The 22,324-nt window shown below is 44.0% G+C and overlaps 1 protein-coding gene across 1 annotated transcript in view; it reads left to right on the top strand.

The window, feature by feature from the left end:
- Positions 1 to 885: 885 nt before the first annotated feature.
- The window catches only part of Cep41 (centrosomal protein 41), a 41,337-nt gene continuing 19,898 nt past the window's right edge, over positions 886 to 22,324 (top strand). Inside the window, exons 1-2 of the mRNA XM_013353241.2 lie at positions 886 to 1,001; positions 14,319 to 14,382. Coding sequence (XP_013208695.1) covers positions 969 to 1,001; positions 14,319 to 14,382 — 97 coding nt within the window. The 5' untranslated portion in view covers positions 886 to 968. The remainder of the gene's footprint in view (positions 1,002 to 14,318; positions 14,383 to 22,324) is intronic.

Raw genomic sequence — 22,324 nt, 5'->3', positions numbered from 1 at the left:
TCAGTATGAACACCCCAACGTAACCCTTCTCCACTCCCTGGGAAAAAAGACTCAGAGCAAAGGACAAAGGGTTACTGTGCTGTTCCCTCCCTGTAAAAGGGAATAATAATTTTGATGGATTCGGTGGGACATTTAGGGGCCGAGTCAAACTGTGTGGGTAATTGTTTTGTAAAGGTGCTAGGACTTAATTTTCAGATCTGAAATGAGAACAGGTGGTGGTTGGTGGCAGGAGTCACAATGGTTTCCATGGCAACGGGATTGGTTTTAGTCATCTCTCCCATCCTCCACAAAACGTACTGTAGCTTTCCTCATAAGGTGGTTATTAAATACTCGTTAAATGAATGATGAGCCACTGAACGGTGTGTGCTCTTTGCAATTAAGGCTGCCGTTCTTTAGCTAGACTAAAAGCTTTTAAAGCAACAATAATTACTGTGTTTGCTCATGATATTTTGCATAATTTGCATAATAACTTTAACCTGCAAATAATAAACTGTGTACTCGTTCCAGTTGAACAACCATAGCCCATATCATGTCCTCTGTCGTAGAAGAAGTAGCCCCGAAGTTTGGTTAAAATGGCTATGAGGGGAGGGGGCACAACCTGGCCTGAATTTGTGTTCTCATTTTGGCCTCAGGTCGGGCCCCTCGCCTCAGTTCTGCGCAGGCGCAGCCTTCCCTCTCCCCCCCCCGCGCCCTTCTTCCCGCTTTCAGGCAGGAGCTGGCCGGCAGGCCCCAGCACCGCAAACTGAGCTAGCGGGCGTCCCGCGTTGCCCTTGGCAACCATTGAGCGGCTTCTCGCTCTCCCTCTCCCAGCCGAAACAGTAAACGGAGCCTTTATTGGCTGGCCTGGACAGCCTGGCCAATCGGAAGAGAGGTTACAGGGAGGCGGCTGAGCGGGCTGTGGGGGTAGGAAGCTAGATTAGTAGCAAGACGTGAGGCTAGAACCCCGAGCGTGGTCGGTTGGAGCAGATATGTCTGCCCGGAGGCACATTGGGAATCCTGAGGTGAGGGCCAGGTCCGGACCCGAGAGCCGGAGGGGGCGGGCGCACCGGAAAAGGCGCCACGTGGGCAGGGACGAACAGCCGGCCACTTCCGCCGCCTGGAAGGCGGGAAGTAGCCAGCGTGAGGAGGGGGCCGAGCGCAGGGCCTGGGGCGGGGCAGGCCTAGGCTCTGCGTCAGGAAGCGCCCCTGGTGACAGGCGTGCTCCCACCCCCCCCAAATGCTGACCTGACAGCAGTGTTGGAGGGTTGGAGGAGCCAAGTACGTAAAGACACAGCCCCTGCCTTCAAGAGTTTATAGTCTAGGAGTGACACTTGCCAAACAAGTAAAAAATAAAAGACACTCCAGAAACATGGAAGGAGGTGAAGGGGCCCATCACTTCTGAGGGTCGGGATACAAGCAGACCAAGCCGTTGCAAAAGGAGCAAAATGGGATGCTTTCTATTGTACCTTTTACTTTATTCATCTCGTTTACCTTCCATGCCCTTCTGCATTTATAATGTCACCCAGTATGATTTGACTCTTACCAAACAAGTTCCAGACCTACAAAGAAAACAACCAAGTCTCCACCCTTTGTGAGTTCAGTCTAGAGATGGGAACTAAACTGGAATTGAATACGATGATATTGGGGAAGATGTTAGAGGAAGATAAAACTCAGTTGAGAGAACGAGGAAGGTTCTGGAGTCGGAAGGGACCAACACATCAAAGCTGTTCACTAGTCAGGTGAAGAGCATGCTACTTAGCCCAGCACGAACAAAGCTAAGGAGAAATGAGCTCCCACCAAGCCTTTGTAAGGAGTCTATGGAGGCAGGTTGAGAGAGGCCTTCTGTGCCTTCAGACCAAACACCAGTTAGTTGTAGGTCTTGGCGAATGCCTGGTGTCCAGAGAAACTGTGACATGTGCATTGGAGCGCCATGATAATAATATCTATTATTTTATGTTTTTGGTTTCTTGAGACAGGGTCTCACATGTACTGCTGGCTGTCTTGGAACTTGCTCTGTAGACCAGGCTGGCCTCGAACTCACAGAGATCTATGCCTACCTTTGACTCTTAAGTGCTGGAATTAAAGGCGCGTGCTACCACCACTCAGCCTTGATAGTAAATACTACACAGTGTCGCTTCTGTTTTGGAATATAAAATATAAAATCCAACTCGTTGAAGAAGAAAGTAGAATAGCGGTCACCAGAAGTTGGGGATGGGATACAAAGAGATGCACAGACACTGGTCACAGGATAGCAAGTTAGTTAGAACTAAAAATTCAGCAGGATGGGGTGATGACTGTCTTTACTAACTTGATTTAATAATTCCATAGTGTGTGTACATCTGTACTATGTCCTGTAAATAATTTTTTTTTTTTCGAGACAGGGTTTCTCTGTGGTTTTGGAGCCTGTCCTGGAACTAGCTCTTGTAGACCACGCTGGTCTCGACCTCACAGAGATCCGCCTGCCTCTGCCTCCCAAGTGCTGGGATTAAAGGCGTGAGCCACCACCGCCCGGCACTAAATTTAAACGTTTAATGAGATGCATGTGATGGGGTGGGAGAGGCGGCTGTAGGGTGACAGCGTCCTTCTGCCTGTTGGTCAGAACTCAAGAAACTTTGAAGAAGTTTTGGTAGTGTGGTCAGATTTGCATGTTAGGCACAATTGCAGCCACACCATGGAGGATGGAGTTGAGAAGGCCAAGGCAAGAAGCAGAGAGACTGAGGAGGTGGCTCTGTTGATGTGTGTCTAGGAAGTAGGGACAGAGTTAGGGAGACATATGAGGGTGAACCCCTCCAGCAGGCATGATCACCCTCGAGAGAGGGCACTGAGATGGGTAACTTGGATGCCCAGCTGGGACCACTCGTTGGCTCTCGTTAATGAAGTCAGGGATCCAGGAGGAAGAGAATGTTGGGGCGGGGGTACAAACAGTTGCTGGGTTTATGGCCTTCCTTGAGTAGAGGGCAAGTTTCCAGGAATCATGAGAAAGAATGCATAATTACTTTTGGAGCTAAAATGTAAGGCATGTCTAAAACTGTTTATATTCTACATTCACCTTTTGATTTTTCTTTTTCTCGCTTGAGAGTGTGGCTGAGGATAGAATTCTTGGTTGGAAACGTCAGCATCTTGGAAACGCTGCTCAGTGGCCCAGCAGCCAGCGTTTCTGTGGGAACCTCCAAAGCCATCTTGTTGCTTTGTGACCTGCTTCTTTCAGGCGGCCTCCCTTTATTCCTGATGTTAGGACATTTCACGAAAAGATCCTCGCTATGGTCTGTTTTCACTGACTTTGGTAAACACCAGAAACTGATATCTTTCTAGTCTGTTGTTTTTTTCTTGAGTTATTTTATTGTCGACTTTATTTTCTACGTGTTCTTTCTTGTATTTGTTGTTTTGAGATTAGACCCATGGTTCTGATTTTTTTCATTTTTATCTCCTGTCTATTTTTGTCTTTATGCTTTAAGAAATTTAACTTTATTTTCTAATTCTTATATTGGTTGTAATGTCTGCTGTGGTGTGTGTGTGAGGTATCTATGTGTGTCTGTGTGTGTGAGAGAGAGAGAGAGAATCACTGTGTGTGTGTATGTGAGTTCATGTGTGTGGGTATGTGGGTGCCCTGTATGTGTATGGGTGTGTGTGTGTATAGGTCAGCAACCTCAGGTACTCCCCTGAGATGCTGTTCACCTTGGGTTTCTTGCTGTTGTTGTTTTGGTTTGAGACAGTCTGTCCTTGACTTGGGACTCAGCGCTGAGCTAGGCTAGCTGGGCAGCACATCCTAGGGAATGGAAGCCAGGCCCTCATGCTTGGCCAGCCATCCTTTTACTGACAGAGATGTCTATGTCTCAGACCCGCATCACTTGTAAGAGCCGGTTTTCACTGTGATGTCCCTTTTCAAAGCTTTGCAGAAAGGTGCTAACATCATGAGAGAGGTCTGTGCCTTTCGCTGTGTTCCACAAGTAGTAAAGTCTGCACGATTTGTGCGTAGTTGGAGGCCATCTCCACACAGATGCAGGTTCCATATAGTCTAATTTGTGCCCGTGGAGAGCCGCAGTCACAGGGAGAACTGTAGTGCCGCTGTAGCTCCTCTGCCTCTCCCACTCCCACCCAGTTTCCTCTCCTGCTGCCCCTCCCAGTCCTGCCCTCATCCCTGGCAGCCACAAAGCGGTTGTCCATCTCTGTACTTCTGCCATCTTGAGAGTGCTATTTCAATAGAAAAGCCAATTTCCAGCTTTTTCCACTTAGGATGATGTCCTTGAGACACATTGGGGGTGAGCGTGCGTGCAGTCGATGCCTTAGTGATGACCAGTTCCTGTAGTTTGGATATTCAGTTTGTTCACTCATTAACTCGTTCAGTCAACGACGAACAATAAGACGTTGTGGTTGCTTCCAGTTTGGGACTATTAGAAATAAAGATACCTGTCTTTGGGTACAGCTTTTTGTGCGGGCATTAATTTTCATTTCTGTGAGATAAGTGGGGACCCAGTGGCTGGGTTGTATGGTAAGCATATGTTTAGTTTTAATAGAAAACACCATACGATTTTCCAGAGAGGCTGTACTGTTTTCCATTCCTGTCACTAGTGAATGAGAGTCTTAGGTTCTGCAAAAACCTTGTTAACATCTGTTATTGTCATTGTTGCTACAGCTGCTCTCAGTAGGTACACGGTGTTATCTCATTGTGGGATTAACAGAAAACCATTTGCGTGTGGAGTGCTTGTGTGCTATGGTATGTGTGTGGAGGGCAGGGGACAACCTGGGGACTGGCTCTTCCTCACACCGTGTGGTTGGCAGGCTTGGTACTGAGTGCCTTTACCTCCTGAGTCATCTCACCAGCCCTTGTTGTGGTTTTAGTTTGTGTCTCCTGAATGGACACAAACTGGCGATCTTTTCATGCGGTTATGTTATCACCTGTCATCTAGACAACTTCTTCAGCAAAATATCTTCGTGTCTTTTCCTTTTCTTTCTTTTTCCTTTTAATTTTAAGATAGGGTCTCACAGCCAGGCAGTGGTTGCGCACACCTTCAATCCCAGCACCAGGGAGGCAGACGCAGGCGGATCTCAGTGAATTTGAGGCCAGCCTGGTCTACAAAGTGAGTTCCAGGACAGCCAGGACTATTACACAGAGAAACCCTGTCTCGAAAAACAAAACAAAAAAAGATCGGGTCTCCCACTGGAGCCTGGACAAACCGTGAACTCACCTCACTTCAGCCTCAGGTTCGTGAGTGCTAGGAGTACAGGCATGGGCCTCTCCATGGGGCTTCCTGCTCTACACTTGAACCCTGTGTTCCCTTTTCTTGCCATTGTTGCTGACTGCATAGATACTGTTTTTTAGACAGCTGATCATAATTAGAATTTAAATTCCTTCCTGCTTTTTGTTTTTCCTGGAGTTTCTGTCTGCCTTTACTTTGAGTCTACACGTCTTATGAATAATGTGCCTACAAATCATTATCACTGCTTGTAATTGTTACTATCAAATTTTATTTTTATTCTACTTTATATTTAGGAAAATTTCCTACACCACTATCACTATAATTTTTTTCATAATTATCATTTCCAAAACTTTCTCTCTACACATTTTATGTCGGGTGGCAAGGAGAGATTTATATTGTAATTTTATTTTACATAAATGTTGTATTGTACATATGGTGTTTTGACTTGCTTTTTCCCCCCCACTTAACAATATGTCTTGAAGCTCTGGGTGCCAGCTGATTCCATTTCTGGTGAGGACTGCCTTCGCTTGTAGATAGCTACCTTTTATGATGTCCTCACGGTGTATGTGAGGAAAGAGGCAGTTCCCTGGTGTCTCTTTTTAAAAAGTTGTCTTGTGTTTTTTAAAAGTTTACTTGTGAAGTTGGGCATAGTGGCGCACACCTTTAATCCCAGCACTCAGGAGGCACAGGCAAGCAGATCTCTGTGAGTTCGAGGCCAGCCAGGTCCACATAGTGAGTTCCAGGGCAGTCAGGGCTACATAGTGAGACTCTGTCTTTAAAAAAAGAAATTATTTATGGGTGTAGGTGTGGTATGTGCATGTGTACATGTTCATTCCTGTGCATGTGTGGTCAAAACTCGACATTTAGTGTCTTCCTCTGCTGCTTATTTTGTGAGACAGGGTCTCTCACTGAACCTGGAGTTCCTGGGATAAGCTCTGCTGGCTGGTCAGTGAGCTCTGGGAATCTGCCTGTCCCCATCCTGTTGCCCAAGTCTCCCACTGCTGGGGCCACAGATACATGCCATCATGCCCAGCCTTTTACGTGAGTGCTAGGAATTGGAGCTCAAGTCTCTGGCTTGCATGGCAAACACTTTACCAACTGAGCCATCCCTCCAGCCACTTGTACTCTCTTTTTATAAGGACACTGATATTCTTAGACAAGGTAAGATGTTTTCAGATTTCTTTTAACCATCAGTTTTCGATTTATGTTTCTGAGTAGGCGATTTTAAAAGGTGATTGAGATATTGAGGTTTTTTGTTTTTCATTAAGAGGCCCGCTGATGGGGAGCTACAGATGGTGACATTTACCAAGATGGGCAAGAAATAATTGCCTCGCTCGCACAGTGGTGTGTCTGTGTGGGGGTGTGGTTTGGAGAGCCAGCTCCAGAGAGCTTTCACCAGCCCTTATGCAGCCATTCCTTTAGTCCATTGTGGGGATGCCGGAGGCGGCCCATTCTTTGGCCTTTTCAAGATTGTTCTTGGCTTTCCCTGGTCCTTATTCTTCAGCTGTCCTAAGTCTATCAAGTCATTTTCACCTGTTGATCTCTAGTGATATATGGCTTATTCCTCCGCCAGCCACTTAATTACTCATTCCCTAGGGAACTCTGGGGCTTGATTGCTGCCATTTCTCCCACTCTCTGGACTCGGCATTGTTTAAATCCTTAAGATAGTTTTTAATGAAGTCTTACTGAGGTTTTGGGAGGGAGTGAAGTTAGGTGCATCCATCCAGTCTGTTCTCTGTTCCAGTTTATCATCATCTACAATGATTTTATGGACGTGTTTTTCTGACATGCTTGTGAGAGCATAGGGACCTTAAGTCACCTGCACTGCTCTTGTCAAGCATGGTGGTTTTCACAGATACTTTTGAATAAATGAGCATATGTCTCAAGCTGAAAGGAGAAGCTAAGGGTAAAATCCCACCATTTGAAGATTAGAAGCCTATAAAAGGAAGTAAGTCTACGTCTTCGAGTCACAGGGAGTCTATTGACTGAGGAGGTGGAACCCTGAAAAACACAGTAATTAGGGGGCTGACAGAGGAATGAGTCATGTATCAATGGAACGTCAGGGGAGAGAGAGATTACTGAAGCCAATTTCCGTAGGAACAAGTGTGTGTGTGTTTCATTATATTCTATCATGTGGTATAAAAGGATTGAGAAAGTTCAAGGAAAAATATCCATTATATTTGGCAAGTAGATTTTTGATGTTGGGTAGCGGGCATGAGAACTATAGTCATGTAGTGTGTGACAGTAAAGTTCAGACAGTGTGGACGTTGGCCATTGTTAGCCCTAAGAGACTTAGCAGAAGACGTGAGGGTAGGGCACTGCTCCCAGTATATGTTGGTTTGTTATGAATAGTACCCTCATTTAGTGACTTGACAGGAGCCCTTCTGCCATTATCTCTTCTGGCTCTTAGCTCTGCTACATGCTTATCTCATGAAAGCGCATGTGATTTTGCAGACAGCCTGAAGTTTTCAAAAACTCCACTTACATGTGTGTCCATCAGTGCTGTCTGTTGACTGGAGCCTATAATCTCCTACCAATGTCCTTTTCCATATGGACTGGACTTTCCCACACTTGGTGGCTGAGTTCTAAGAGCAAGCGGCCAAGAGAACCACTTTTACCATCGCAGCTTAGATATCATACCCCAGGCTCATCCAAGTCTAGAGAAGAGGGAAGGCCTAGGCCCCATCTCTCAGACAGCAGACAGTAAAACCACAGTCTAATGGGATGGGAGATTTTGACTCCATCTTGAAAAATACAGTCTGCCATAGGTAGTAGCTACTGAGAAAGTAGGTATTGTTGTACATGGAGTCTTGGGCCAAGATGATTGTTTGATATTAACATAACTGGTCCAATTAAAGCACCTATTTTAAAAGTTCCTCTTTGAAAAACCTATTTTAATAAGTGATTACCTCAAGACCAGTATTCACCCCCCTTCCATTTGTGAATATAAAAGTAGGGTGGATCTGAACAAAATGTACAGTGTCTTTAAAAAAGAATGAAGGGTGCCAAACAGAATGTGAGGCCTGTTTTGAGAGATGGGAAGTCAGAAAAGCACTTGTGGTCCAGACAGTTTGCTGCTGCTGGTGTGTTTTGTTCTGTTGTAGTGTTCCTTCAGAAAAATGCCATTGCGGACGTCTCGTTAATCTTTCTTCTCCCACATTCATATTCTCACAAATGTGTATGTCGGTATGCAAAGAAGAACACTGCTAAAATTGTGTCGTGATTGTATGCCTCACCCCTCGGTATCTTCAGTGTGACCCATTGTTGGAAGGGTTAGTCCTCACTCCTCATCTATAGTCAGGCTTCTCCTCACCCCTTGGTATCTTCAGTGTGACCCATTGTTGAAAGGGCTAGTCCTCACTCCTCATCTATAGTCAGGCTTCTGCATTTGAAGCCTGACTTTCCCAGTCCAGTGTTATCTATGGCCCAGGATCCCACATCCTGATGGTCATTGAGGTCTTGGGAATTACATACTCCTTTGGAAATTTGGTGGATGCCCAGGACCCTGCAGAGACAATGCACGCACACAGAATGTTTCACAGAGCTTCCTGGATTCATGGAAACTTAGCAGTGAGCTCATGTGAAGACCCTGGCAGGAGTTCAGAGTCACAGTGGCTGATGGTTAAATGAGACGAAGTAGATAAAATGCTTAGTCAGATGTCAAACAACATAAGACGTGCTCACTAAAGGAGAGGAGCGGTTGTCATTCTGCTGAGTTTCCGCTTTCTTCAGCAAATAGGAACAGTTTGTTTTTCAAACATTCCCTTAAAATAGCTTTGCTATTAGAATTTATTTCCACTTGGAATACTTTTTCCATCCCTGTTATCTAGTACTCATTCTTCCAGGAAGTCTGCCTTTTCAACCCAGTGTCTGAGCTATCTTTTTTTCAGATTTCTAAGAGTCTTGAATGTTGAACTACACTTATGGTACCAGAGTGTGCTTGGGCCTTCATGTTTGTTTGTTTGTGGGTTTTTTGTTTTGTTTTTTGTATTGAGTTGGGTTCTTACAGAGTGTGCATGGGCCTTCATGTTTGTTTGTTTGGTTTTTGTTTTTGTATGTGTGTTAGCATGTGTGTATTGAGTTGGGTTCTTACAAGTTGTCCTAGAACTCACATCTTCCCCCCAACCCTCCAAAGGAGCTGGATTGCAGGTGTCTGCCACTGTGCCCAGTTTCAGTGTATTTGTGAGAATATGAATGTGGGAGAAGAAAGATTAACGAGACGTCCGCAATGGCATCTTTCTGAAGGAACACTACAACAGAACAAAACACACCAGCAGCAGCAAACTGTCCTGCTGCTTTGTTAGCACAAGGTTCTCTGACAGGTCCTGAATGGTGTTCAGGGTGGAGTCCCTTTCCCAAGATGGACTATCTCAGGACATAGAGCCAAATGAAGCCTTCCCCTCGTGGGGTTGCTCTTTGGTCATGGTGTTCGTCAGAGCCACAGGAAAGTGACTAAGATAGTTCACCTTAAAGTGTCTTGGACACAGCTGGCCATTTCCAAAAAGCCTGTAGTAATTTACAAACACCAACTTTCTCAACTTCCTGCCCGCTCATGATGAGCTTTATTATAACTATGGATTTTTTAAATATTTATTTTAAATATGTATCAAAAGCTGCCCCTTCCACGTGAACTCTGGGCCTCTGCCCATTTCTCTGTACACATCCTTAAATCTCTCCTTTAACCCCTCCCCCCCCAAAAAAATACATAAAAACAGCACCACGGAGAGGAGAGAGGCAGGGAGAGGAAAAGGGAGAGGAAAGAGAGAGTTCACCTTGACAAGTCTCCTTCCCCACCCCCATACATTTACCTATTGTTTCTGCTCTGCCCTTCTTACTCTCCTATGATTGACAAGTCTCCTTCCCCACCCCATACATTTACCTATTGTTTCTGCTTTGCCCTTCTTACTCTCCTATGATTGCTTCCATCTAGCCCCATCAACAACGTCCTGATTTGTAAATCCAAATTTACTTTTCTGTTCTGTTAATTGACCTGGATTCTTGTTTGTCTGTTCTTGCTTGGCCTCTTGTTCTTGGATTTGACAGCTTTGTTCCATGTTGACTCCTTCCTTCTTCCTGTAAATCTTTTCTCCTAGTTTTTGTAATCTCCTTCCTTTAGCCTCTCCTGCATCCCAGCCAGGGCTCTTCCCCAACCTGCCAAGGTTGGGAAATGTCTTCCTAGTGCAGACTGTTTCTAGAATGATTTTAGACAGTCCCCCTGGCTTCATAGCCTATATATGAATAATTCCCAAATTGTTTTTTAACCTAGTTTTCTCCTGATCTTGATGTCCATATAGTCAGCTGGACACTTCTATTTTTGATAACCTCCAAACATCCCTGCTTAATATGTCCCCAAACATCCTACATATGCTTTTCCATATATGCTTCTCCTTTCACTACTTTTTCTGAGGGTTATGGTGCTACTGCCCTCTTTTTATGGCGGTCCATGAGTAGCCATGTTGATTTTACATGTTAAAGATGGAGGGGCAGGCACTAGGCAGAGCTACAACCCCAGCTTCACATTGCAAAGATTTCTCGAAACCTTCTTCTCTGTGCTGCCACTTTTATAAGGCTTTCTGTCCCCTTAGCATGAGCTTCTCTGCTGATTTTTGTGCCTCTTCTCTTGACTATGATCATATTCTCAATATTGTGCAGATAGATCATCCCAAAATGTAAATGAGCTCTCACCATGCCTCCCTAAACCTTCACTGACTCCCAGTCCCCTCCTCTTGGGCTTCTCAAGCTCCGTACTGTCGACATCTGGGCTGGTTCTTGTCATAGGATGTTACCCAGTCTCTCTTGCCTTTTCCTAAGAAATACCAGCAACACACCACCACCACCACCACCACCACCACGACTCAGTTGTAACAACCCAGATGACTCCAGACCTTGATAAATGTCCCTGGACACAGAGCTGGCAAAATCACACCTACTGGAAACCACTGATTGACAGGACAGGAGGCAAAGTGCCTTAGGTTTTCTCGATAGAAGGTCCTCTGTGATCTGCCTCCACCCTGCCTCTCCAGTGCCATTTGCTCTCTCAGAGTCCCCAGTACTCCATGCCTTCCAGTGTTGACTAGCTTTCTTGAGATGTCACCTACACTCTGTCCTCACGTTTCCCCTGGGCTTCTCTATTATTGGGGCCTCATAGTGCCCACACGCCACTGTTTTCACTACCCACCATGACCCTCAGAACTCAGCACTCTCTCGGCAGCACTTCTTGACTCTTGGCCTTGTTAAGGTACTGGTCTCACGTGTCCCCATCCCCCTCCGTTCCCTCTCCTTGTCACAATGACACCAAATAGCCGCAGGGGGCAAGGGGTGATGGCCAGGCCTGTTTTTACCTCTGCATTCCTCAGAGGGACCTGTCTGCCAGGCCCTCAGTAATAAACGTCCCTGGAATGAATGGCACTCACTAAGTGTTTGTAGAAGGAATGAACAGTCTCTCTTTAACCGGCTTCTTGTCACAGGCCTTCCACTTCCCACCATTCCAGCCTGTGTATATCATGGAAACAAAGCCAGTTGGTCAGTAGGTCAAGAGGCAGCCATCCCCAAAGCAGGAGTTTTCAGGAAGAAAGTGCGGCTCTTCCTCAGATCCTAAGGCACTCCGCTGGCAATGAAGCACACAGAGCTTACTGTCCATGCAGGTCCTAGAAAGGACTAAGAAATGGAACAGAAATGAGAACTTGGGAAAGAAATCTGACATTTTTCTCCAGCGGCATATGGATTTCTCATTAGTCCATGGAAGGGAAAACCGGGGGTGGGGAGGCCTCCGCAGCTGCAGCTGTCCACACTCCCTCCCTCATCATTCTGCTGCCCCACACCTGGTCCCCTGAGGCGCCCTCACGGCTCAGCTATGTGGCCCAGGGATGGACAAATGTCCATGGTTCTGCAGAGACTAGCCTGGAATTTCAAAAGAAGCTTTGCTAGGAAACAAAACAAAAGTAAAAACAGGAAATAGGGTATAGAAATGATAAAAATATAGACTTGGGGGAAAAGTCCCTCAGCTGAAGCTGAAAATAAGTGAGGGGTGTGTGTGTGTGTGTGTGTGTGTGTGTGTGTGTGTGTGTGTGTGTGTGTGCTGGACTTGCTTCCCTGTTTAATTTTTCATGATATTGTCTGCCTCTGAGAACTTGGCCTCCAGTTTCTCTCTGTGTCTGCGTGCTGTTCTTTCTCTTAAGAACTATCTCTGTCTTCATCTAGGGAAGGTGTTGGAGCTGGCCTTGTCCCTTGCTTTTCTAGGCAGCCATCACTGGTCACAACAGGAAGCCAGTTTTCCACCATATTTCTGGGGCTCAGTCAGCTCAGTGATTGCAAACACTAGCAGCGGATCCGTGCTCAGTGTTCATAATAAAGGTTTTACTTGCCTGGTGTGAAATGAAAAACACAGACAACGTCATTGGCTTTTTAATAACATGAAGGAACTGACCTTTTTACCCTGAGGGCTCTTTTTTTTTTTTAACCTTTTAGGTAATTGAAATAGCAGATGGTGGGGCTGGCGAATAGTGGTATAGTTTGGTTGCCTAGCATATGAGAGGCCCTGGGTTTGAGCCTCAGTGTTAAAAAAAAAAAATAGCAGATAGATTATGTATTATGCCATTTAAAAGTTAATTTAATTAAAAAACAAATGTACTTACCTAAAAAATAAAATGGCAAGTGGAAATTGTGAGGATTTTGTGTACTTACTTGGCAAATTTTTAAAAAATTAAAAATGGATAATTCTCTGTAGGTACCCCAGTTTTGTTTTGTTGTTTTTTTTTTTTTTTAATTTCACTGTGTATGTGCACAGATGTGTGCATGTAGTGTTAAGGCCATAGGACAACCTTCCGGAGTTGGTCCTCTCCTTCCGCCATGTGGGTCTTAGGGATGAATGCAGGTTATTGGGGTTGGTAGAAAGCACCTTTACCCACCAAGTCATCGCTCTGGTCATACTGCCCCTCAGTTTTTAAAAATTCTTCTTGGGCTCTGATTGCATAAATCATAGAAATGCTAGGCTGTTTCTGTGCTTTGTAGGCCATTCTGAAAGGTGTGATTTATTTCACAGTCCCCCCCCAACAGCATGCTTGTCTCTCGCTGTTAGCTAAGGCAAGCGATCCAGTCTTTCTAAGTTTGACATTCTCCCTTAGGAGTAGGTAGTATAGTTCAGTCCTCAGACACATAATTAGCGACTTAGCATGTACTGGGTCCCACAAACATGAGCAATGCATTGTCCCTGTCTTCAGGAAAATCCCAAACTAGAGGAGAAGATCTAACTGTGGAGGATGGGATGGGGTTCCACATTCTGCAGGCCAGGAGGAGAGTGTCTCTTTCTGCCTCAGGCAGCTTCACGGTGGACAAAAGTTTTGCCAAAGAGAAGTTGAGGAAAAGCACTCTTGGCAGTTATCTCCCTGAGCTGGTGACGTTAGGAGGGACAGTCCCCACCCATGCAATCTGGTGCAGGAGATGAAGGTCAGAGGGTCATGTCCAGAACACATGCTTTTCCTTTCCGTAGACTAGAAACAGGTCAGCGCAGACGCTCTTTATTCTGAGCTTGCCCTTCCTTACTGGCTTCTGCATTCACCTCGGGGATTTACTATGGGGGATTGTCTGCACTTGGATTCCAAGGGTTAACTACCAGAACATAGCACAACACACGCAAATCTGACATGGACATCTCTGCCGACCGTAAGCTCACCCCGAGCCCACATGAGCCTCAGCTGCCACAGAGCAGATGCCATGGCAGTGACATCTGTGGAGCCCCAGAGAGCCTGCCAGCATCTGGAGCATCTGGATCCCGCCTGCCACACTGTAGGGAGCTGTGCATAAGATCTAGGAGTGTCCAGAGGAGATGGCCCTGAAGCCGTCATAAAAAGAATGACATTAAAAAGGGAACAGCATAGTACTTCATTGGAAGATAACTTTCCTAAGGTATTTTTTTTTCCTTAGCACACAGCACTCTGAGATTATTTTGATAAAATGTGGAAATGTTTTAATAGGAACAAGGTAACTACCTCCACTGGAGGAAATGTACTGTGAGCCCTTTCTGTAAGGGCTCTGACCCTCTGAACCTCGTTTGTCACTAGAACCTGAAATTTCAGTGTGTGTTCCTCTTCCCACCACAACCCTCATGGTAACCCCTTCCTTGTGAATTGTCTTCTGTTGTAGTACCTGACCAGGCGGATACCACAGAACCCAAGGTATCAACATATCAAGTCAAGACTGGATACTGGTAAGTCACAATCAGAAACAGAATTGTAAAAATCTAATAGCTATTGATAGACAGGAAAGAGACCATCAAACTGGGGTCAACCATAGCTGGAAGTTTCTTATTGTCTTGCCTGATGTCTTGAAAGCTGTTTTTCTTGTTACCAGTAAAATTTCGCACTCACGTAATTTCAGTTATTGTTGCTTACCCCATTAAAATCATCTAAATCAAGAAAAGGAAATCATCGGAATTGAAGCCAATGTTGAATAAGTTACAGGCCTGACGCTGAGTAAATACCAGGAGGTCACAGTCCATTTTGGAGCACCTTAAGTGTACTCCATCAAACTGACAGCAATAGATTATACATGTGTGTGTTTGTTCAGTCCCGTGTTTGCACAGTGCTGACTGCATGTAAAAGTGTGGACTCCGCTAGACAGGAGGATGGCTGTGGGTTGTGGCTTTTGCAATTAGAGCACCGAGACTCAAGTGGAGGCTGACTGGCTTGAGAGAAACTAAAATGCCAGCTGAGAGTGAATTAGAGCTGCCCCTAGGTGAAAGCAGTTGCAAGAGAACCTTGCTAATTTCCATACTGTCCGAATCTTTCCCGAGTTCTGCTGATGCTGATGCCCAGATATCAGTGGCTCTGCAGTCTTGTGAGGTTTGAGTTGCTTGTTTCTGTTCTCTTCAGCCTTTCCCTCGCAGTTCAGAATTTCTCTGCGGTGTCTGAAGCCACCTGAGGAGAGTGAAGGGGGTGGTCCCCTCCGTCTAAATCTTCTTCCCTTTCTCCAGTCGCCTTCAGAATCATGCTCTTCCATTCTGCATTTCCTAACTAGCATAGATACAAATGTTTTCAGTACCAGATTTGCATGTACTATTTCTTTGAAGCATCTCCATGCTACATGGATATTTATTATTGCAAATATTTTATGTGATAGGCAAATGAAAATATTATTACTGTTCCAGAGGCGAAAATCATGACCTGGAGATTTTGTAATTTACTCAGATTTCAGTGAAGGAGATAAAAGCTAGGGTCTTTGACAGGGTGAGGAAGTCAACACTGGAGAGTGGGTCCCAAGCCTGGTGGTCTAGCTCTTAGAATTCTTGTCCTGTGTACCACCCCCACCCCCACCCCCAGTGTTTCTTCTGCCACAGTATCCTCAACAACTCCAGTTTCCCCTCAATAGCAAGTCATCTATCTTTCTGGAAGACTCACAGTGCTATAGTGTTGTAAGGGGCTCGTCTCTTTTGTTAAAAACCACTGTAAATAAATGAATTTCAGTCAAAATCTTTTTACCTCTGTACGTTTTTGTGCTACGGATCCCTAAGTGTCTTGGAACAGGCCATGTAGATCAGATGAGCCTTGAACTCACAGCAGTCTACCCATTCATTACTAGAAATTAAAATTTTGTCTTTTAAAGGAATGGGAGTATAGCTCAGTGGTAGAGTGCAGGTCTAGCATTTGCTAGGCCTTGGGTTCTATTTCTTGTACCACAATAAACAAGCAAAATTTAAGAGCCCAGGTTTATTTCGGAGATCTAGATTTGTCTATACCTTCATAAAGTTTTTCTCATGGAAATAAGTAGGAATTTGTACCACTCCTGTCTATCTCTTCAGTTTAATCCATAACAAAAATTTGACTTAATAATGGCATCTGAAATTAATTTTAATTTTTAATGTAATACATAGCATCTGATTTTGTCGTGCATATTAAATGCCAGAATCCTTTTATATCCCATGAGTTTTAAATTGCTTTTTGTTAATTAAGCTTTTTATTTTGAAATAATTGTGGATGCAGATGCATTTGTAAGAAACAAGATGGAAATTCTGCATACTCTTTGCTAGTTTCTCCCCGCCTGCACTATTGCTATGGTGATAACAGCATCACCATGTGCAGCCAGGCTATGGGCTACTGCCGTCCTCACAAAGATTCCCATGTGGTCCTTTAGTAGCCCCGCCTCCTTTCCACTCCCATCCCTCTCTAATCTTCACAACTGCTAATTTTTCCAGTCTGTCATCCTGTCATTGTCTTTTCTGAGCGCCACATCTGTGGAGCTGGACCGCATGCAGCATTGCGGATTGTGCTCTGCTAGTCTTCTGTTTCTTCTCCTTGCTTTTATCCATGCGGATCCCTGGTGGGGGAGGGGAGAGTAAACACGGGGCCTTACACTTGCTAGACTGTTGCTCTACCACAGAGCCATGCGTGTCCAGCCTGGGTGGATATTTTTCACTGGGCAGAATTCTCTGGAGCTTCAAGTTTGTTGTGGGTAGCAGCAGTGTGTTCTTTGTGTTATTGCCTAGTATTCCCTGGTATGGCTGTACTTGGCTTAATCACTTGCTAGTTGAAGGAAATTAGCACTGTTTCCAATTGGGGGATAGTTACAAATAAAAAATAAAATAAAAAATAAAGTATTGTAGGCATTCGTTTACAGGTTATTTTTGTGTATGAGCAAGTCTTAGTGATTTTTTTTTTTTTTTTTTTTTTGCCTAGAGGCAATTGCTAGGTCATAGTTTATAGTTTGGTTTGAGTCGGTTTGTTTTGTCTCTTTTTGAGACAGAGTCTCATGTGGCCCAGACTAGCCGCAGACTCCTTTTATAACCAAGACAGGCCTTGAACTCCTGATTTTCCTGCCTTTGCCTCCTGGTTGTAAGAAACTGTCAAACTATTTTCCAAAGTGGCTATACCATTTAACATTCCCACCAGTAGGAGATGCATGACCATTTTCTCCACATCTTCACCTGTATTTGGCGGCGGCACCATCTTTTACTTTTCCCGTACTGATAAGGCTTGTAGTGGTAGTATAGCATTACAGTTACACTCACCGACTAGCAAATGAGGGCTCTTTGTTTGCATGTGCTTCTTTTCTGTCTGTCTGCTTGGCTGAAATGCTGACCAGGTTACCTGCATTTTTGCCATTGAATTTCCAGTTTCTTCTGGATTCTAGATGCTCACCCTTTGCGAGAGGCATGGTTTATTAGTATCCTTTCTCCATCTGTAGCTTGTCTTTGCCTCCTCCTGGCAATCTTTGAAGAAAAAAACCTTTTTATCTTAATGAGGTTTGCTTTTATCTGTTTCCTTTTAGTAATCATATTTTCAATCATCCACTTTAAGAACTCCTGACCTAAACTATATCCCAGAGACACTTTCTGTCACATTTTTTTTTCCTTAAAGTTTTTAGGTTTTACATTTAAGTCCATGATACATTTTGAACTGCTTTCATGTAGGGAGGGCTGACTGAGATGAAGATTAGCTTCATAATTTAGGGTCTCTGACTGCTCTGGCATCTTCATCTGTGTCAACAGTCAGGAGAATATTTATACGGGTTTATTTACAGGTCCGTGTTTTGTCCCCGTGATCTGTCTGTGTAGCCTTTTGCCAATACCACAGTCTTGATTAATGTGGTTGCATAGTAAACTGGATACCTAGAATTGATTAGCCTCATTATTCCCATTCTGTTTTTCTTTACAAAATTGTATTAACTAGTCTAATTTCTTTGCTTTTCCATATAAATTTTAGAATAATTTTCTTTACATTTGTAAAAGGGCTGATTTTTGTTTTGTTTTGGGTTTTTTGAGACAGAGTTTCTCTGTGTAACAGCTCTAGCTGTTCTGCAACACTTTGTAGACCAGGCTGTCCTCGAATACAGAGATCCACCTGCCTCTGCCTGCCGAGTGCTGGGATTAAAGGCATGCACCACCACACTGCAAAAAGGCTGGTTTTTAATAGGAACTATTTATCAATTTGTAGAGACCATCTTGACTATGTTGAGAACTACTGGTCTTTTTCTGTTTCTGTGAATATGCCTATTCTGACCATTCATGTACGTGGAGTTGTATGTGGCCTGTTGTGTCTGTTCCCTTTGACATAGTGTAATGTATCAAGGTTTATCCATGCCACAGCGTATGTCAGTACTTCATTCCTTCTTATTGCCAAGGAATGGTCTATTGTACAAGTATTGTGTTTGCTTCTCTGCTCAGCAGTTGATGGACATTTAGATTACTTATACTCTTTGGGCATGGTATGTCTAAGAACATTACATATGCAAGTTTTTCTGTACATATGTTTCTAGTTCTCTTGGATATTGAGGACTTGAATTACTGGTTATACGATACTTTTTTTTTTTTTCTGAGAACATGCCAAACTTTTCTAACCAAACCACACCAGTTTACCTTGCCATCAGCAATGCAAGAGGGTTGTGTCCCCTCCACATCTTCACCATTGCTTTGTCCACCATCATGGGCATGAAGTATCTTCTTGTGATTTTAATTTGTGTGTTTCTAATGACTAATGATGATGATGAACACCTTTTTTGTGCGCTTATTGGCACTTGTTTATTTTCTATGGAAAAATATCTATTCGGATCATTTGTTCATTTTAAAACTGGTTATTTTTCCACATTTTAAGTTCTTTTGTTTATTCTGGATACTAGACTCTTAACAGAAATATGATTTTCAGATGTATGTTCCTATGCTGTGGTTTGTCTGGGGTTTTTGTGGGACTTAGCTGGAGGAATAAATTACATCTACCCATCTTTCCTAGAAGCAAAAGTCTCTCAAACTAGTTTTGTAATAGCTTTTGGAAGAACCAAGCGTGCCTTATTGCTTCAAACTCCCAAGTACTTTATAGTCAGTGTGGGAGAAAAATCCTCTTCTAGCATTTGGTTTGTGTGTGTGTTTCACATTTAGCCATCAATCAACTTCAGGGAGAGATCTTTAATGTTTACATTTCCATGTATTTTTGTGACTTAGCTCCCTGGTGTTCAAACCCTATGGGTTACAGGCTAAGATGTACAGCCTGTCAGCCTTTGGGGGCTATCAAGGTCTATGGGAGCCCTAAACGCATCATTTTGCCCAAAGGTTAGCATTGCCGTAGGTGAAAACGTTGAGGAGTCCTGCTTAAAAAAACACTAGAGGAAACCTTAGAGCCCAAGCTGCAGGGAGAAGGGCTCACCTGAGCACAGGGAGAAGGGCTCACTGAGCACAGGGTGTGTTTAAGCTCTGTAGCCACAGCTGTGGAAATGGGCAGACTGAGTGGGCAGCTCCCATGTCCAGGCTAACTAGGTGAGCCTTTATTCTTTTCTTATCTTCTGGAGTCTGACCTCTTCCTCCTGAAGGAGGCTGTTTGGTCTCTGCTCCTGACTCCAGTTCTCGAGGAGACCTGCGCCCTGCAGTACAGCTGTGGCTGACAGCAGGGCTATGCTGAACTTTCAGTATTTCCTTTGTTTCAGAGGTACCTAGGTATATCTCTTCAGCCCCTCCCATTGCCAGAATATGCCTGGAGTGGGCTGGCTTCGAGTTACTTTGCTCAGTCCCAGCAGCAGGACCCTGTGTGTTCCAAGCACCCTCTCTGGGTTTCTGTTCTGCAGCTCTGCTTCCTTAGGGCCACTCTCTAAACTGCCCGGCTCTTCCTGGGCTAGTCTCATCTCTCATGGCCGCTGCATCGTTGTCTCCCTTCTATTTTCAGTCTAACTCTTGTTTCTTTAGCTTCCCTCCTCCACTTGGTCTTTTCTAGCATGATTTCTTTATTTTTGTGACTGTCACCTTCCTTTTGTTACATCTGCACTACTCATCACTTCCTTTTCTCTCTCTTAGTCACTCTTTTTGCTGATGATTCACTAATAGTTTTGATCTTAAGCACTCAAGCTCATTACAGGCTACGTGCGCTTCATTTTCATTTGGTATTTGATTTGTCTCTTACGTCAAAGGAAGGAATGTATGTGAAAGGCTTTTACAAACCAGAAAGCTGTAGGCCCATGTATAACTGATCTGGGTTAACAAAGGACCACTGTGCCTCTTTTCACGCTTCCTGCTCAAAGAACTTCTCCATAGAGGAGGGAAATATTGAAGAAAAAAATAAAGCCGTGGAGCTGTCTCTTAGCAACTGAATTCCTGCCTTATAAATCTTGCCCTCTCTAGATTACTGCTGCTCAGAATCATTTGCTTTTGTTACATGCTCAGTACAAATAACGTTATTAAATTATAGGAACACAATGGGGGAAAAAAATCAAAGCAGTGAGTCACTCCGTGAATCGATTGTACTCTGTCTCTGCACAGGGCTACTGATAGAATTGAGTTGTTTCTTTCTCTTGATTCAAATTGTAGAACTCTTGTTAGATATCTTTCATTGCAACTTCAGTGGTAAACAAGGTAGAAACTAAATATCACCTTAGGCATCTTTTAGGTCGCGTAATTGTGTATCATTAAAGTTGCACATCATCTAAAGGAAATCAGGAGATCGGATATATATGAAACGCAAGGCAAATCAGCATGTGATGATTTACATTACAAAATAACTTTCTCTAAGGACTTTTCAAATGATAGAGTTTTGTAGTATGTTTATCCAGCTAATGTCTTTTTAGTGTCTCCTACACTAGAACAGAGGAATAAAGATTTTATGTGTGGATGTGCACAGATAAATAGCCCTGGGCTTTCTGTAGAAGACGGTAGATAAGGCAGTCTAGTCAGTGATATATGCTTTGTTAGAGGCAAGCCGCTTGCTGTAGGAGTGAGGGGAGGGAAAGGCCACACTTCCTGCGAGGAAGCCAGTGCAGGGACTAGAAAATGAAGGCTGGCAGAGCGCAAGGTTAGCCATGAAGACCGCGCTCAAAGTCAGCAAGCTGCTGGCATCTTCCCTCCTAGAGCTGGGAACTCAAATCCAGTATTGGGCAGTGGACAGCCGCTCAGCTTTTATTTTGCTTCATTTGGTTTTTTAATTAGTCTGATTTAGGAAAATTTGGCAATAATACTGGATTTCAAAAAAGTCTTAAAAGATTAGCTCTCTGATAGCTTTTCAGGCTCCTTTGGTATAAAAAAGACATGCTTATATATATAAATGGCCTATGAAGTTTGTCCATTTCCAGTCATTTTGTTGCAATTAGATGTATTAAGACAAAGTCCCTATTTGACACACCACTATAAAATACATGATAAAATGCCACTTTTCATACTTATTCAAACCATTTACAAGGGGCCGGGAGAGTCTTCCTACTGTCTCCGTCTGCAGCTGAAGCTCTTTCTCCTCCATACCGGGGGAAGAGTGAATGTCTATAAAGAAAACAGCCTTTTGTTACTCGTCCTCTTAGATTTGGTCATAATTTTGCCAAGTATTTGTAGAAACAAACGCAAGAGGTTTTTGGTTTTCTGCCTTCAGTATGAAAAGCAAAGGTGGAGGCGAAGCCCTTGCTCTGCCGGAGGCCTGCTGCTGTAAGACGAGGTGCTGTGCAAACCCACAGGAAGTGTGGGTAGTGCAGGGATTAATTTTCAGGGTGGGCTATCGCTTAGTGATAGAGCACTTACTTAGTTCATCTGTGGCCGTAGATTCAATCCCCAACACTGCAGAAATTTAAAAAAATACATACATTCATATATAAATTTTAGACACTTTGTTAATATAAACAGTATTAGTTGTGACTACAATATTTTAATAAGAGATTAAATCAGTGGAGCTGGCTGTTGTTTTCCATTCCTCAGGAAATTTGTAGCATCAAAATGATCCTGTTGCTCAAAGAAGGAACACAAGTTACAATGCATTTCAAACCACAGGAGGACTTGATTGTCACTTAAGGTAGACTCCTTGCCTAGCATGCAGGAAGCCTGGGGCTCAATCTCCACTACCAGTTACAATAAAACAGCAGTGGAAAAGCCAGGTGGTTCTGTGAACCGTACTAGAAACTGGGAGGGTGGGAATGCTAATCCTCGAATAATTGGTGAGTTGCTGCATTGCTGGGCAAATTGATGAGGGTTCTTTTTTTTCCCTCCCAGTCTTCTGACTAAATCGCCTGAAGCTCCCCCTAAACCTAAAGAAACCTAAAGAAACTGCGGCTCCAGCCACACACGGTGTAGGAGACACAGGAAGGGACCTGTCACTGGGGCTCTTGTGTCCAGTGTTTTAAGGATAAGTCTATAAGATGCTGGACAGCAAACCTCGGTGTGTTGTGTCCAGTGTTTTAAGGATAAGTCTATAAGATGC

The sequence above is a fragment of the Microtus ochrogaster genome, unplaced genomic scaffold (genome assembly GCF_000317375.1).
Source record: "Microtus ochrogaster isolate Prairie Vole_2 unplaced genomic scaffold, MicOch1.0 UNK4, whole genome shotgun sequence".
NCBI classification, from domain to species: domain Eukaryota; kingdom Metazoa; phylum Chordata; class Mammalia; order Rodentia; family Cricetidae; genus Microtus; species Microtus ochrogaster.
The sequence above is the reverse complement of the archived record's forward strand: the minus strand, read 5'-3'. Positions and strand labels throughout refer to the sequence as shown.